The sequence below is a fragment of the Pocillopora damicornis genome, chromosome 5, assembly GCF_964200805.1.
Source record: "Pocillopora damicornis chromosome 5, jaPocDami1.2, whole genome shotgun sequence".
In the NCBI taxonomy this organism is placed as follows: domain Eukaryota; kingdom Metazoa; phylum Cnidaria; class Anthozoa; order Scleractinia; family Pocilloporidae; genus Pocillopora; species Pocillopora damicornis.
The window spans coordinates 26034391-26050410 of record NC_142674.1 but is presented as its reverse complement, the minus strand read 5'-3'; the positions used below and the strand labels follow the sequence as shown (position 1 = coordinate 26050410).

The following is a 16020-nucleotide window of genomic DNA, read 5'->3' as shown; positions in this document are numbered from 1 at the left end:
TAACTTATTTCGCAAAGCGTCAGGTATGTGCAATGACATTACGTTTGACCGGCCGCATCGATTTTCGCATACAGTTTTAAATAAGAATTCAGCCCTATAAGGAATGATATGCGAGAGAATTGAAACCGTCCTAGAAATCTATGACAGGAAACAAGAGCAGTGAAAGGAAACTCTAGACTTACCAAGCGCAAGGGTTACTTAGAACGGGTATCCTGTAAATTTATCATTTTGTTTTTCTCATTTTGAGCTTTCTTATGACATATACTCTGATTTACAACGCCGTAACTCACTGACATGTGTGACTGTTTATGACTGCTGTGAGACAACTTGATTCTGAAGCCTCAAAATAAACCACCTCTTTTTTTATTAATCTTCAAGACTAAAAAATTAATCAGGTACATGACGTTAGAGCTAAAATCTCATTGCTGTTATTGCTGTTACAGACTATGCGAAATAACCTACTGATAAAATTCTTATTTTTCTCGAAAGCTGTGCCTCTATAGCTAATCAATGATAATCCTTGTGATCTCTTGAAAGTTTCTTGAATTCACTCGGTCGCCTAAAATTTTAGTAGAATATTATGAATTTGTGACAACGGAATAACAGATTGATCCACAAATCTCTGCTTATGGCACAACAAAAAGACGCACCCCCTGTGAGGCAAGAACTTTAGATGTGCGGCCCTTTACTATCAAGAATAAGATGTCGGTCTTGTCCACGTCCTCGGGCCGCGTAGCTCTGGCGCGGACAGATATGATCGCGCAGTGGCCTTTAATGACACGTTTGGATGAAATTTGTGGGGTAATAATCAAACCCATTCGATCTTTCACGACTGTAACGTCAAAATACTCAGTGGCGCCAAAGTTGCAGATCTCAAAATGAACAAACGTGACTCGTCCTAAGGGAAGTGTATAATCATTACTGGCGTATCTTACTCTGAGCAGGGCCCTGGAGGGTTTGATCTTCTGGCGAGAAATTCTCTCAAAAGTGTTGCGGCCACGAGTGATACCACTGAGCCTGAGTTTGAATGGTTGACTCGTGCGAGGCGTAAAACTTGCGGTGAAATGGACGTTGTCAGTTGTCTGCAACGTGACGTCAGTAATCCTAGCTCCTTCAGGGGTAATGAGTTCCAAGCGTAGGGAGCTTGTGTTGAGCCTCTCAGAACCAGCGACAGTGATGAGCATCTTGTTCAGTTTACCTTTAAGAAATACAGAATCACTTGTAATTAATTTGAAGTCCAGAATGGGACGAGTTTTTTTGACCAATCACAGACCGAAATAAAATCCCGGATTACATTTGACACTTACTTAAAAATTGCCCTGATTATATGCGAAACTTACCTGTAACTGGATTGGAAATAGGCACTTCTGTTATCTGTCTCCTGCGTCCCCGCATTGGAATGATGAAATATACTCCGAAGTTGACATTCGTTTCACTGCTCGACTTAGCTTGAAACTCGTGTTCACCCGACACAACTAGGGTCCAGCCTCCTATCTTGGGGCGGTCGATCTGATAGACAGAGACCTGTGACAGACTAAGTTTTTCAGCTGAGATCACGATGTCATCGGGGTCTGTCAAGGTAATGCCTTGCCCTAAAAAAAGTTTAAAAGCAAGTATGCAAAAATTGATACAGTAAGTTTACAGATTATAAAAAAAGAAATAACTAAACAAAAAGATAAACAAGGGTGTTAGAAATAATAAATTGTGACACTCGAAGGTTAAAGAGGTAGGCAGCTAGCAACTTTGTTGATTTTAATATATTTCCATCGATTTCAGTTATTCAATTTAATCCTTCTTAATCTCCAAAAAACGAAGATATTAACTAAAAAAAAAAGTCAAACGAAGCCAAAAAAAAAAAAGAAAAAGATTTCTTGCAAAGTTTCCTTGTGGCTGTTAATTGACTATTTGGGAACTACCTCTCCTTTTGTAAAATATGATATGGAAATAGCATCTGTATCCATGAGCGGTTCGCCTGCAGTGCAGGCGTCTTATATAGGCGAGTAAACGCCAAGAAGCTAGCGAACGCATTTGCCCCCCCCCCTCCCCTCTCCTTCTTCTTGGCCGTCGCTCACCCCCTTGATACAAATTTCTCTCTCACTTAGCCTTTTCCTGATGTAAAAGTCAAAGATAGCAGCCTAAGATCACATTAAGCCTCACCCACTACAACATAGATATAATCAAAAAAATAAAAAGTACAGACCATTTGTTCCCTGGCGTGTGGTGCTTACTGTTATGGTCAATTTTTCAATGGATTCATCAACTGAAAAGTTATATCGACGGGGTGTTGTATTTTTTACGCTTCGCTTCCTCTTGAGTCCTGGGCTTGAACCGATACTAAGAGTACTCGTCCCATCAAGCACACCCGCTGTCAGATTATTAAGCTTTTCCAGTTCTCCGTCTTTTCTAAGAGAAATAGTCTGACCTGAGGTACGCTCGGCGAGATCTTTGAAGGCTGGGTGGAGATGAGTGTAACAGAAACCTACACCAAACAATCGATAAATTCGTGACACTGGTCAACTAATCAATTGATCATTCGATAGATAAGTCAGACAGATTGACTAATCTGTCTGTCAGAAGTTTGTTAGTCAGCCTATCACTCAAATTGGTCAGTCAGACGCTCTATCAGTCTGCTAGTCTGTTGGTCTGTCAGTCTGTTGGACTGCCGGTCCTTTAGTCTGTAAGTCTGTCGTTCTTTCTATCTGTCACTTTGTCGGACTGTCGGTCTGTTGGTCTCTTAGTCTGTCGGTCTGTTAGTCTGTCAAACTGTAGGTCTGTAAATCTGTCAGTCTGCAAAAGACGAGACCTTATCCTCTCTACCGGTTTGTCAGTCAGACATACAGCCTGCTAAATAGTATGCGAACAAGAATGTAAATACTTTACAGATGATTAGATCTCTTACCTGTGGTAAGAAAATTAATTGTTACCCCTAACTGATCAGAGCTAGCTAGGAACTGAAGCTCGGCAATGTTTGCGTCTGATGCATCTTTTGGGCCCGCGTCCGTAAAGACGTACATAGGGGATCCCCATTCTGGCCATTGGTAGATTGCTTCCAGCATCCCTGTGAATGTATACTCCGGACAATCCCCACCACCGTTTGCTGTAAGAGCATTAATAGCTTTCACGAACTCACCAGCGTCGCTTTCCTCTTTGACTATGGTGGCCGATTTCACTGCAAAATATTGAAGTGCAAATTTGAATAGTTTGACTTCTTCTGGAATTGGCGAAGGGTCAGAATGATATCCCCCTCCCCACCACCCTTGTTTCCCTGTTCGTTTTCGATTACCTTTCAGAAGAACGATCAGTCATTGACGGTAAAGGGTAGTCTCATATCCAGATCTTTCACGGCCAAGAGGTACATTTCAGTTTCAGTTACACGTTAAGATCTGGGTATAAGATTAAATAAAGCCTGTAGGGCCGAATTGCATGGCACTCAAGCATATTTTAGAGTAAAAAGGTTTTTAAATATTAATCGGGAGGCATGGAGAGAGCTTGAGTGCCTTGATTAGGCAGGCGGGACCATTGCTTGTGAGAGAAGCGAGGGGGGAGGGGGGAGGGGGATGTAGGGATGAAGGGATGGAGGATTTTGTTTGACTCTCCCTTTAATTAGATGCTAATTGGCAGTCAATTGTCTATAGTTGTTCCCCTACCCTCCCTTTATACTCTGTTAGCAATGACTGATCTTCCCTCCCTTCACCCTGAAAACCATGCTGTGCCCCCAAAATCCTTCACACCTCCCCTTCCTAATTGAAAAAAGCAAACAAACTGACAAACATAATACAAAAATAAAATGTTTTGTACGTACCAGGGTAGGGGTCGTTAAAAGGCGACAAAATGTATTTCTTCACACTGGAATTACGAGGATAATTTATGATGTCTATGGCGATATTTTTTGCTGCTTGAATTTCTTCACGCATGCTTCCGGTGTTATCAATGGCAAACATCAGTGACACGTCTCCTTGGACAGCCATGAAGCTATCAAACACCGAGGCGCCGAGTTGCCTCCGTAGATCTTGAAGGAAATTGCCTCCTTCCATTCCAGGGGTGGTTTTGTTCCCAGAGGTGGTTCTCTTGTTTCGTCGCGGTGCCGACGACTTGGTGCTTAAAAGATACATGATCTTGCCCAGAACTTCGCGCGCATATTTGTAGCTCTTACTTCTTATCGCTCGTACTAGGAGTCCTTTCAATTTATTGAAGGTTCCTTTCCTGTAACGGAATCTTGAAGCCTTTGCTTTAGCCACAGCCCGTTCAATGTCGTTGATGGCCTCGAGGAACTTGTTCGATGGTGATAAGCGCGGTCTGTAAGTCCTGCTTTCCTTTGTATAGGTGATCTCTTCCCGAGTAATGTTTTTCGTTGGGATAGTGAGTTTAGGGAGGAATCCGTGTCCGGATTTAGCCTGCTTATTAAGTTGCCCTTTAAACATCTCTCTCACTTGCTCAAAGGGAGTAATAATCCTTTTCGTTTTCTTCGGTGTAAGTATTTCCACGCTCCTCTGAGATCCGTGTGAGAAACCCATCAAGGAATCGCGAGTGAACTGGAGCGATGTGGAGAGGAGACTGCCCCTACCAGGTCCTACAGCTAATAAGAAGACAAAAGCGCTCGTTGCAAGAAGCGAAAGAAGTTCGCCCTTTATGATCATGATGTTCTCTTTGTGCTGCTCAAAACTTTTAAAGTATTGAAACTCTTTTGAAAGATTTTATAGGCTGAGTCTCAGTTAACTTGCTTGAGCATTTGAGGAACCAGTTTAGGTGCTTACTTACCTCTTAGCATCTAAGGAACCAGTTTACATGCTTACTTACCCTTGAGCATCTGAGGAACCAGTTTACGTGCTTCAATTACAGATTGCTATCGTTAGTTTTTTTGTTTTGTTTTGTTTTTTTTTTCAAAACCGATTGATGCCTATGACTGATACTTTGCTAGAGTTAATGGGCCCTTGATCCCATAGAGATCTCTAGCATGTCTTTCGTTGATTCAAAGACACCAAGAGTACAAAAAATAAAGACATGTTAACGTTGTGTACAAACGGTCGACCGCCAAAGCCTAAGATAACCAGTGGAAGCCGATGATGTCCAACTGTTTGGGGAATCCAAGGCCAACAGTGCCGACTGCAATAGTATCTCCCGAACAGCCCGCTACTTCGCGAATGGCAGCGTTGACTTAGATAATTTGCCGTCGGGATTTCTGCTCTCACCCCACTCAAATTTTGGTGATTCAACGTTCCTCTTTTAAAGAGGACAGTTTTGAGATGTACAGTGTATACATTTTAAAACGCACGAGCTGAACGATTGATGTGACCACAAGATTTGTTATTTTGCCATGACCTCGTCGTCGCCGTTGTGTCATGTTACGTCTGCCGTGTTTTCTTCAAATTTTTATTATACCAACGACTTTACAAATTCATGTACAGGTAAAATCTTGAAAGTGTTCGAAAGGTGGTGTTTTTATTGTGCAATATCTAATAACAACCCAACGAACCGGAGATGAACAAATGGTACATATCTAACAAACTGCGAGGTAGCGAGGTAATTTCCCTCCCAGCTAATCCCTGGGATGTCACGCAAATCTTTCGTATGACAATTGTTGCGTTACATCCTATATCCTGCCGCCTGAACCCACAATATCTCCCCATTAAAAACTCGCTTTACAAGACATTTGTGACTTTCGTATTTCTAGCTCGTTTTCCAAATGCTTATGTAATTATACGACGTTTGATCACACTGAGAACTGGGTCTAAGGCACAAGAACATCGATTAGCTTATGATAAAAAATTAAAACAATACAAAACAAAACAAAAAAAAAACTGTTTTTTATCGTGATCATGAAACAGGAATTGGACGATTAACGTGTTCGTGTACTTTGTAACAAACGAGTGTGTTCTTACGCCTCCTGTTCTTGGTCGAGAACTACAGCAGAGGGTAAAATGGCTCAGTTGGCTTCAAACTATTTGTCATGCACGTTAATTACACCACATAAATTTTATGGACTTACGTATCAGCTACGGCGGAATCAAGGTTTTGTATACTACGTGCATTAGGCACGTTCGACGTTCTATTAATGCTTCCTTGTTTGATGACCATTTTAAAAAAATTCATTCTCAAATTATAGGATGAGTTCTCGTGACACTTGCCTCGTTTTAGCCTGCTTCCGTCTCTCAAATTTGATGCTTACAGCTGGCTGGGGGCCGAAATTAAGTGAAGTTTAATTTTATAATTTTTTATACATTTCTTTCTTTAAATATTATTATCACTGCCATCATTATCATCAGTATTGTTATTATTTTTTTTAGTAATACTATTCTTATTTTTTCCACGCTTCGAAACGCGACATACATACGTATATCAAAAAACAAAATCAAATTATCCTTTAAAGCCTTGGCTACAAGGGTATAAATAATACAACTATTGCCCGAAATTTTTTCACAAAAAACCGAACACCTTTATTCAAACCTGTTATTTTGCTTTTACGACTCAAATGATATGATTAAGTAATGTAATGAGAAATCACACTTCCAGCAATGCAATACGTATTAGTAACCTCAATAAAACCATCCCCACAGGTAAGACGATCGAGTTAAGCCAGAAAAAAAAAATAATGTCCATCGTTCAACTATAACTCACAGCTTACTCATAGAATAGCAGTATCATGGATACATTGTCATTTTCCGTCGAAATCTAGAGGTAAAACATTACGGACATTTTTGTGAAGGAGAGAACTTCATTTACACTAGCTTGAGACAAACATGTCGAAAACAGTGCTATCGAATGATTGATATTGCTTTTGACGAATCAATAATGAAGCATCGTAAAATGCTTCTAGTCATGAAAGGATTTATTTGAAAGCCAAACTAGCGATGCCAAAAAATGAAGAAAAAAGCTGATGGACCACCGTAAAACCACTGAATAACATTTAGAGAGGAATGAAAACATATATAGTTGGAAAACTAATGAATTAATCATTATTGTTGGGGTTAATGTAATCCGGCACTGACCTTGAGACATTATGATTGTCTTAGGGCTTAATTAATTAAATAAATTTATGACTGATTAAATGGTTGATTGATGGTAGAGGGGTATTCAACCGAATGTCGAGAAATTTGATCCGGGATTGCTTTGCTTTTGCTTGGCTTGAGTCGCTCTGTGATTGGTCCTGAATACACGAGCACTTTTTCACCCAATCAGAAGCAAAAGTAAAACCAATTATTTAGAATTCTCATTGGCTCTTGAAAGTATTTTTAATTCTTCCGATTACTTTGGTTTGAGACACTCAATCGAAATGCGCTTAACGAATGGTCCACTGACTGACTGAAGGGCTGAAAGTCTGACGGAATAAATAAATGAACATCTGAACGACTGAAAGACGTAATAGAATGACAGAGTCATTGAGTGACTGATCATGAATGACTGGTCATGAATGACTGACGAACTAGATGATTGATCATTAATAACTGGATGACTGACCGACCAACTGACTGGGGGAAAAATTTAATGACTGTACTTATAGATTAAAGCGGTTTCAGCTGTAGCTTCCCAACAGATTATGCTAAAAACTTACATCAGGAGACAGTAAACGTTTCCGTTATGCAGAAGGCGAGTTGCACCAGCTTTACACATTTGTTCAACGTATTAGCATGAATCTGTTCTCTCTTTGCACAGGCGTATTTCAACAACGTGATTCGAATTTAAATGAACTATAAAATATTGCTTTTGGGTTTGTTCCTTTTTCTTGGAACAACTTCAGTGTCCGCCAAGCCAAGACAAAGGAGAGCAGACGAGGTATTAAATCGGCTGCAGCTTCTCTCAGATGAGGTGAATGAATATTTAAGATAAATTATATATCATTTATCATCAAGATGGGAAAATTATTCTTAGGGTCTCGAATAGTAATAAATCCTGATATAAGTAATAGAGAGGGGTTATTCGTAGAATAAGGCAAAGATAAGTGAAAAAGAACTTTGTTCACACGAAAGTGATAAAGAATATCGTATCAAAGGTCCAGTAAAGACCCTTCTTTTGAAACTAAGGTATTTGGCATTTGAGAGGGAGGGTGGGGGACAGAATACTACAAGGTCTAAACCTGTGCTGGAACAACTGTCTTGCCCCTCCCTTCCCGCCCGCACCATTTTCTATACTTCGTAGCTATGTTGTTTTTATATGAAAGAGAAAAGTATACTTTGAGATGTTTAATCAATGAATTTTCATGTTAGGAATTGCAGGCGAAAGAAATCAGTTCCCATATAGAAAATGAAGCACAAAGTACTAAAAGAGAGCCTCGACCGAGATGTAGCGTTGGTCATTTTTATGGAAAAAAATGTAACTCTGGAAGAAGATAATTTAAAAATTCGAAACAAACTAATTTAATGATTTACTTTCTTTACTTTCTCCTGAGTCTCTTGCTTTACGACAAAGTTTGAACAAGAAGGGGTCATGTTTTAAATCACATTCGTAAACGTCGAACTTATGAAAGACTTCGACTTCACCACACGATCAAGCAGGTGTCACGTGATTTGGCACATAATCGCTAACTCGTCCCAGTCGGCGTTTCCATAACGCGCGCGAGTAAGGTAGACCTATTCTTGTTCCCCTTCCCATGATCTCTTTCTTTCCCCTCCTCCCTCTTTCCCATTACCCTCGCACTACGCACTCTATAAAGACAAACCTTAAACCTCTACGGCAGTCATTGTTTGCTCTTGTAACGCAATTCGCTCAAAGATGGCGTGACAACTTTACTTACAAACCATTACCTTATTTCGCAAAATATCAGGCATGTGCAATGACATTACGTTTGACCGGCCGCATCGATTTTCGCATACAGTTTTAAATAAGAAATCAGCCCTATTAGGAATGATATGCGAGAGAATTGAAACCGTCCTAGAAATCTGTGAAAAGAAACAAGAGCAGTGAACGGAAACTCTAGATTTACCAAGCACAAGGGTTACTTAGAACGGGTATCCTGTAAATTTATCATTTTGTTTTTCTCATTTTGAGCTTTCTTATGACATATACTCTGATTTACAACGCCGTAACTGACTGACATGTGTGACTGTTTATGACTGCTGTAAGACAACTTGATTCTGAAGCCTCAAAATAAACCACCTCTTTTTTTATTAATCTTCAAGACTAAAAAATTAATCAGGTACATGACGTTAGAGCTAAAATCTCATTGCTGTTATTACTGTTACAGACTATGCGAAATAACCTACAGATAAAATTCTTATTTTTCTCGAAAGCTGTGCCTCTATAGCTAATCAATGATAATCCTTGTGATCTCTTGAAAGTCTCTTGAATTCACTCGGTCGCCTAAAATTTTAGTAGAATATTATGAATTTGTGGCAACGGAATAACAGATTGATCCACAAATCTCTGCTTATGGCACAACAAAAAGACGCACCCCCTGTGAGGCAAGAACTTTAGATGTGCGGCCCTTTACTATCAAGAATAAGATGTCGGTCTTGTCCACGTCCTCGGGCCGCGTAGCTCTGGCGCGGACAGATATAATCGCGCAGTGGCCTTTAATGACACGTTTGGATGAAATTTGTGGGGTAATAATCAAACCCATTCGATCTTTCACGACTGTAACGTCAAAATACTCAGTGGCGCCAAAGTTGCAGATCTCAAAATGAACAAACGTGACTCGTCCTAAGGGAAGTGTATAATCATTACTGGCGTATCTTACTCTGAGCAGGGCCCTGGAGGGTTTGATCTTCTGGCGAGAAATTCTCTCAAAAGTGTTGCGGCCACGAGTGATACCACTGAGCCTGAGTTTGAATGGTTGGCTCGTGCGAGGCGTAAAACTTGCGGTGAAATGGACGTTGTCAGTTGTCTGCAACGTGACGTCAGTAATCCTAGCTCCTTCAGGGGTAATGAGTTCCAAGCGTAGGGAGCTTGTGTTGAGCCTCTCAGAACCAGCGACAGTGATTAGCATCTTGTTCAGTTTACCTTTAAGAAATACAGAATCACTTGTAATTAATTTGAAGTCCAGAATGGGACGAGTTTTTTTGACCAATCACAGACCGAAATAAAATCCCGGATTACATTTGACACTTACTTAAAAATTGCCCTGATTATATGCGAAACTTACCTGTAACTGGATTGGAAATAGGCACTTCTGTTATCTGTCTCCTGCGTCCCCGCATTGGAATGATGAAATATACTCCGAAGTTGACATTCGTTTCACTGCTTGACTTAGCTTGAAACTCGTGTTCACCCGACACAACTAGGGTCCAGCCTCCTATCTTGGGGCGGTCGATCTGATAGACAGAGACCTGTGACAGACTAAGTTTTTCAGCTGAGATCACGATGTCATCGGGGTCTGTCAAGGTAATGCCTTGCCCTAAAAAAAGTTTAAAAGCAAGTATGCAAAAATTGATACAGTAAGTTTACAGATTATAAAAAAAGAAATAACTAAGCAAAAAGATAAATAGGGGTGTTAGAAATGATAAATTGTGACACTTGAAGGTTAAAGAGGTAGGCAGCTAGCAACTTTGTTGATTTTAATATATTTCCATCGATTTCATTTATTCAATTTAATCCTTCTTAATCTCCAAAAAATGAAGATATTAATTAAAAAAAAGTCAAACGAACCCAAAAAAAAAAGAAAAAGATTTCTTGCAAAGTTTCCTTGTGGCTGTTAGTTGACTATTTGGGAACTACCTCTCCTTTTGTAAAATATGATATGGAAATAGCATCTGTATCCATGAGCGGTTAGCCTGCAGTGCAGGCGTCTTATATAGGCGAGTAAACGCTAAGAAGCTAGCGAACGCATTTGCCCCCCCCCCTCCCCTCTCCTTCTTCTTGGCCGTCGCTCACCCAAATTTCTCTCTCTCCCAGCGTTTTCCGGCTGTAAAAGTCAAAGATAGCAGCCTAAGATCACATTAAGCCTCACCCACTACAACATAGATATAATCAAAAAAATAAAAAGTACAGACCATTTGTTCCCTGGCGTGTGGTGCTTACTGTTATAGTTAATTTTTCAATGGATTCATCAACTGAAAAGTTATATCGACGGGGTGTTGTATTTTTTACGCTTCGCTTCCTCTTGTGTCCTGGGCTTGAACCGATACTAAGAGTACTCGTCCCATCAAGCACACCCGCTGTCAGATTATTAAGCTTTTCCAGTTCTCCGTCTTTTCTAAGAGAAATAGTCTGACCTGAGGTACGCTCGGCGAGATCTTTGAAGGCTGGGTGGAGATGAGTGTAACAGAAACCTACACCAAACAATCGATAAATTCGTGACACTGGTCAACTAATCAATTGATCATTCGATAGATAAGTCAGACAGATTGACTAATCTGTCTGTCAGAAGTTTGTTAGTCAGCCTATCACTCAAATTGGTCAGTCAGACGCTCTATCAGTCTGCTAGTCTGTTGAAGGGGTAAGTTCCCAAAGAAACTGTGGTGCTGCGTCGGTGGGAGAGTATAGCAGGTAATTTAGTGTTAACAACTGGGTTGAAAACGTAAATTAGCCACCGTAAAGAGTAAAAAAGCTGACGTTTCGAGCGTTAGCCCTGCGTCAGAGCGATTAGAGGAATTGTGGGTTGTGTATGGATTTATATGTAGAAAGTGGAGCTACGCCATTGGTGGGAATATGGTGACGAAAAAACAGGAATAAATTAGTTGAATGAAAAGCGCTCGTTGATTCTGTGGGGATTAAGGGTGCCGATTTGAAATATAAATTTTTTTTCTAGTGTTCTAGTGTTTTACGGCTTTCCGAACTGCCTAGATGTAAGGAAAGGCCGCAAACTGCCATATGCTGTTTAGAATGATAAGGAAGATTAAAGTGTCTAGCGACTGGCTTGGGTGCGTCCTTGTCATTTATTTCCACATCGCGAAGGTGTTCTCGGAATCGGTCACCCAGTCGTCTTCCTGTCTCGCCGATGTATAACTTATTGCAATAAGTGCAAGTTATGCAGTAAATAACATTGGCGGAAGTACACGTAAAGTGATCAATGATCTTAATGGATCTTTTGGGTCCCGATATTTTCTCTACGTTGTGAATGAAAGGACAAGTTTTGCATCGTGAGCAAGCGCATTTAAAAGTTCCAGATTGGTCATTGGTTTGAAATGAACTCCTGACTAAAAAGTTGCCTATGTTTTTGTCACGTTTGAATGAAATAGTTGTTGGTCTGTCAGTCTGTTGGACTGCCGGTCCTTTAGTCTGTAAGTCTGTCGTTCTTTCTATCTGTCACTTTGTCGGACTGTCGGTCTGTTGGTCTCTTAGTCTGTCGGTCTGTTAGTCTGTCAAACTGTAGGTCTGTAAATCTGTCAGTCTGCAAAAGATGAGACCTTATCCTCTCTACCGGTTTGTCAGTCAGACATACCGCCTGCTAAATAGTATGCGAACAAGAATGTAAATACTTTACAGATGATTAGATCTCTTACCTGTGGTAAGAAAATTAATTGTTACCCCTAACTGATCAGAGCTAGCTAGGAACTGAAGCTCGGCAATGTTTGCGTCTGATGCATCTTTTGGGCCCGCGTCCGTAAAGACGTACATAGGGGATCCCCATTCTGGCCATTGGTAGATTGCTTCCAGCATCCCTGTGAATGTATACTCCGGACAATCCCCACCACCGTTTGCTGTAAGAGCATTAATAGCTTTCACGAACTCACCAGCGTCGCTTTCCTCTTTGACTATGGTGGCCGATTTCACTGCAAAATATTGAAGTGCAAATTTGAATAGTTTGACTTCTTCTGGAATTGGCGAAGGGTCAGAATGATATCTCCTTCCCCACCACCCTTGTTTCCCTGTTCGTTTTCGATTACCTTTCAGAAGAACGATCAGTCATTGACAGTAAAGGGTAGTCTCATATCCAGATCTTTCACGGCCAAGCAGTACATTTCAGTTTCAGTTACACGTTAAGATCTGCGTATAAGATTAAATAAAGCCTTTAGGGCCGAATTGCATGGCACTCAAGCGTATTTTAGAGTAAAAAGGTTTTTAAATATTAATCGGGAGGCATGGAGAGAGCTTGAGTGCCTTGATTAGGCAGGCGAGACCATTGCTTGTGAGAGAAGCGAGGGGGGAGGGGGGAGGGGGATGTAGGGATGAAGGGATGGAGGATTTTGTTTGACTCTCCCTTTAATTAGATGCTAATTGGCAGTCAATTGTCTATAGTTGTTCCCCTACCCTCCCTTTATACTCTGTTAGCAATGACTGATCTTCCCTCCCTTCACCCTGAAAACCATGCTGTGCACCCAAAATCCTTCACACCTCCCCTTCCTAATTGAAAAAAGCAAACAAACTGACAAACATAATATAAAAATAAAATGTTTTGTACGCACCAGGGTAGGGGTCGTTAAAAGGCGACAAAATGTATTTCTTCACACTGGAATTACGAGGATAATTTATGATGTCTATGGCGATATTTTTTGCTGCTTGAATTTCTTCACGCATGCTTCCGGTGTTATCAATGGCAAACATCAGTGACACGTCTCCTTGGACAGCCATGAAGCTATCAAACACCGAGGCGCCGAGTTGCCTCCGTAGATCTTGAAGGAAATTGCCTCCTTCCGTTTCAGGGGTGGTTTTGTTCCCTGAGGTGGTTCTCTTGCTTCGTCGCGGTGCCAACGACTTGGTGCTTAAAAGATACATGATCTTGCCCAGAACTTCGCGCGCATATTTGTAGCTCTTACTTCTTATCGCTCGCGCTAGGAGTCCTTTCAATTTATTGAAGGTTTCTTTCCTGTAACGGAATCCTGAAGCCTTTGCTTTAGCCACAGCCCGTTCAATGTCGTTGATGGCCTCGAGGAACTTGTTCGATGGTGATAAGCGCGGTTTGTAAGTCCTGCTTTCCTTTGTATAGGTAATTTCTTCTCGAGTAATGTTTTTCGTTGGAATGGTGAAATTTCGCATGGATTTAGTCCTCTTATTAAGTTCTCCTTTTAACATCTCTAGCAATTGCTCTGTGGGACTAATAATCCTTTTCGTCTTCTTCGGTGTAAGTATTTCCACGCTCCTCTGCGATCCGTGTGAGAAGCCCATCAAGGCATCGCGAGTGAACTGCAGCGATGTGGAGAGGAAACTGGCCCTACAAGTTCCTACAGCTAATAAGAAGACAAAAGCGCTCGTTGCAAGAAGCGAAAGAGCTTCGCCCTTTATGATCATGATGTTCTCTTTGTGCTGCTCAAAACTTAAATCATGAACCTTTTTTTGAGAGATTTTTATAGGCTAAATTTCAGTTAACTTGCTTGAGCATTTGAGGAACCAGTTTACGTGCTTACTTACCTCTGAGCATCTGAGGAATCAGTTTACGTGCTTCAATTAACGATTGTTATGTTTTTTTTTTGCTCTGTTTCGGTTTGTTTTTTTTCGAAAAGCGATTGATGCCTTTGACTGATGCTTTGCTAGAGTGAGTGGGCCCTAGATCCCATAGAGATCTATAGCATGTCTTTCGTTGATTCAAGGACACCAAGAGTACATAAGATATAGACATGTTGATGTTGTGTACAAATGGTTAACCGCCAAAGTCGTAAGCTAACCAGTTGAAACCAATGATGTCCAACTGTTCTGAGAATCCAAGGCCAACAGTGCCGACTGCTTTAGTATCTCGCGAACAGCCCGCTACTTTGCGAATGGCAGCGTTGAGTTCCAAATGGAAACTTAGATAATTTTCCAGGGCTTTCTGCTCTCACACCACTCAAATTTTGGTGATTTAACGTTCCTCTTTTAAAGAGGACAGTTGTGAGATGTACATTGTACACATTTTAAACCACACGTGCTGAGCGATTGATCCGACCAGAAGATCTCTTATTTTGCCATGACCTTGTTGCCGTCATCGTTGTGTCATGTTACGTCTTCCGTGTTTTCTTCGAAGTTTTATTGTACCCATGACTTTACAAATTCACGTACAGGTAAAATCTTGAAAGTGTTCGAAAGGAGATGTTTTAATCGTGCAATATCAAATAACAACCAAACGAATTGGAGATGAACAAATGGTAGATATTTACCAAACTGCGAGGCGGCCAGGTGATTTCCTTGCCAGGTATTCTCTGGGATGTCACGCAAAGCTTTTGTATGGCAAGTGTTGCGTTACATCCTGCCGCCTGAACCCACAATATCTCCCGATTAAAATCTCGCTTCACGGAGATTTCTAGCTCGTTTTCCAAATGCTTATGTATGTATACGACGTTTGATCACACTGAGAACTGGGTCTAAGGCACAAGAACATCGATTAGATGAGGGTAAAAAATGAAAACAATACAAAACAAAACAAATATTTTTAATCTCAGCCATGGAAGAGGACTTGGACGATTTACGCGTTCTAGGATAGTGTCGTGATCTTGCCTAGATTCCGGCCAGCAGTTATCACAGGCCACCATATACAAAAATTAGGCAGCTAATAATTGTTCACTTGCATGTGATTTGGTTTCCTTAGTTTAGTTCTGTTCCATGTGCTTTGTAATGAACTTGTGAGTTCTTACGCCTCCTCTTCTTGACCGAGAACCACAGCATAGGGTAAAATGGCTCAATTGGCTTCAAACTATTCGTCATGTACCTTATTTACACCACATAAAATCTATGAACTTACGTATCAGCTACGGTGGAATCAATGTTCTGTTTCAGCGTAAACTACGTGTAGCAGGCACGTTCGACTATCCATTAGTGCTTCCTTGTTTTGATGGCCATTTTAAGAAAATTCATTCTCAAATTACGGGATGAGTTCTCGTGACACCTGTGTTACTTTGCTTCAGCCTGCTTCCTTCTCTCAAATTTGATGCTTACAGCTGGCTCTAGTCCAAAATCCAATTTTAGAATATTTTATATACATTCTTTTTTTAAATATTGTTATCATTGCCATCATTATCATCAGTATTGTTATTATTGTTTTTAGTAATACTATTATTTTTTTTTCCAAGCTTCGAAACGCGACATACATACGAACATCAAAAAACAAAATCAAATTATCCTTAAAAGCCCTGGCTACATGGGTATAAACAATACAACTAATGCCCGAAATTTTTGCACAGGAAACTAAACACCTTCAGCCAAACCTATTATTTTACTGTTATGCCTCAAATGATATGA

At 40.6% G+C, this 16020-nt stretch overlaps 2 protein-coding genes and 1 long non-coding RNA gene across 3 annotated transcripts; 1 reads left to right on the top strand and 2 right to left on the bottom strand.

The window, feature by feature from the left end:
* Window positions 1–347: 347 nt before the first annotated feature.
* Window positions 348–4677, bottom strand: LOC149046193 (von Willebrand factor A domain-containing protein 7-like). The gene is made up of 5 exons (XM_089206969.1): window positions 3803–4677; window positions 2900–3169; window positions 2201–2479; window positions 1341–1592; window positions 348–1198 (listed from the first exon to the last, which is right to left on the bottom strand). Exons 1-5 carry the CDS (start codon window positions 4635–4637, stop codon window positions 627–629), a joined length of 2208 nt encoding a protein of 735 aa, XP_089063095.1. The 5' UTR covers window positions 4638–4677; the 3' UTR covers window positions 348–626.
* Window positions 4678–7669: 2992 nt separating this feature from the next.
* Window positions 7670–8350, top strand: LOC149046192 (uncharacterized). The gene is made up of 2 exons (XR_016186837.1): window positions 7670–7803; window positions 8202–8350. It is a non-coding gene; the product is annotated as an uncharacterized LOC149046192 (long non-coding RNA).
* A 732-nt stretch (window positions 8351–9082) lies between these two features.
* Window positions 9083–14759, bottom strand: LOC149046191 (von Willebrand factor A domain-containing protein 7-like). Its single transcript, XM_089206967.1, has 5 exons — window positions 13278–14759; window positions 12375–12644; window positions 10923–11201; window positions 10076–10327; window positions 9083–9933 (listed from the first exon to the last, which is right to left on the bottom strand). Exons 1-5 carry the CDS (start codon window positions 14098–14100, stop codon window positions 9362–9364), a joined length of 2196 nt encoding a protein of 731 aa, XP_089063093.1. The 5' UTR covers window positions 14101–14759; the 3' UTR covers window positions 9083–9361.
* Window positions 14760–16020: the final 1261 nt, after the last annotated feature.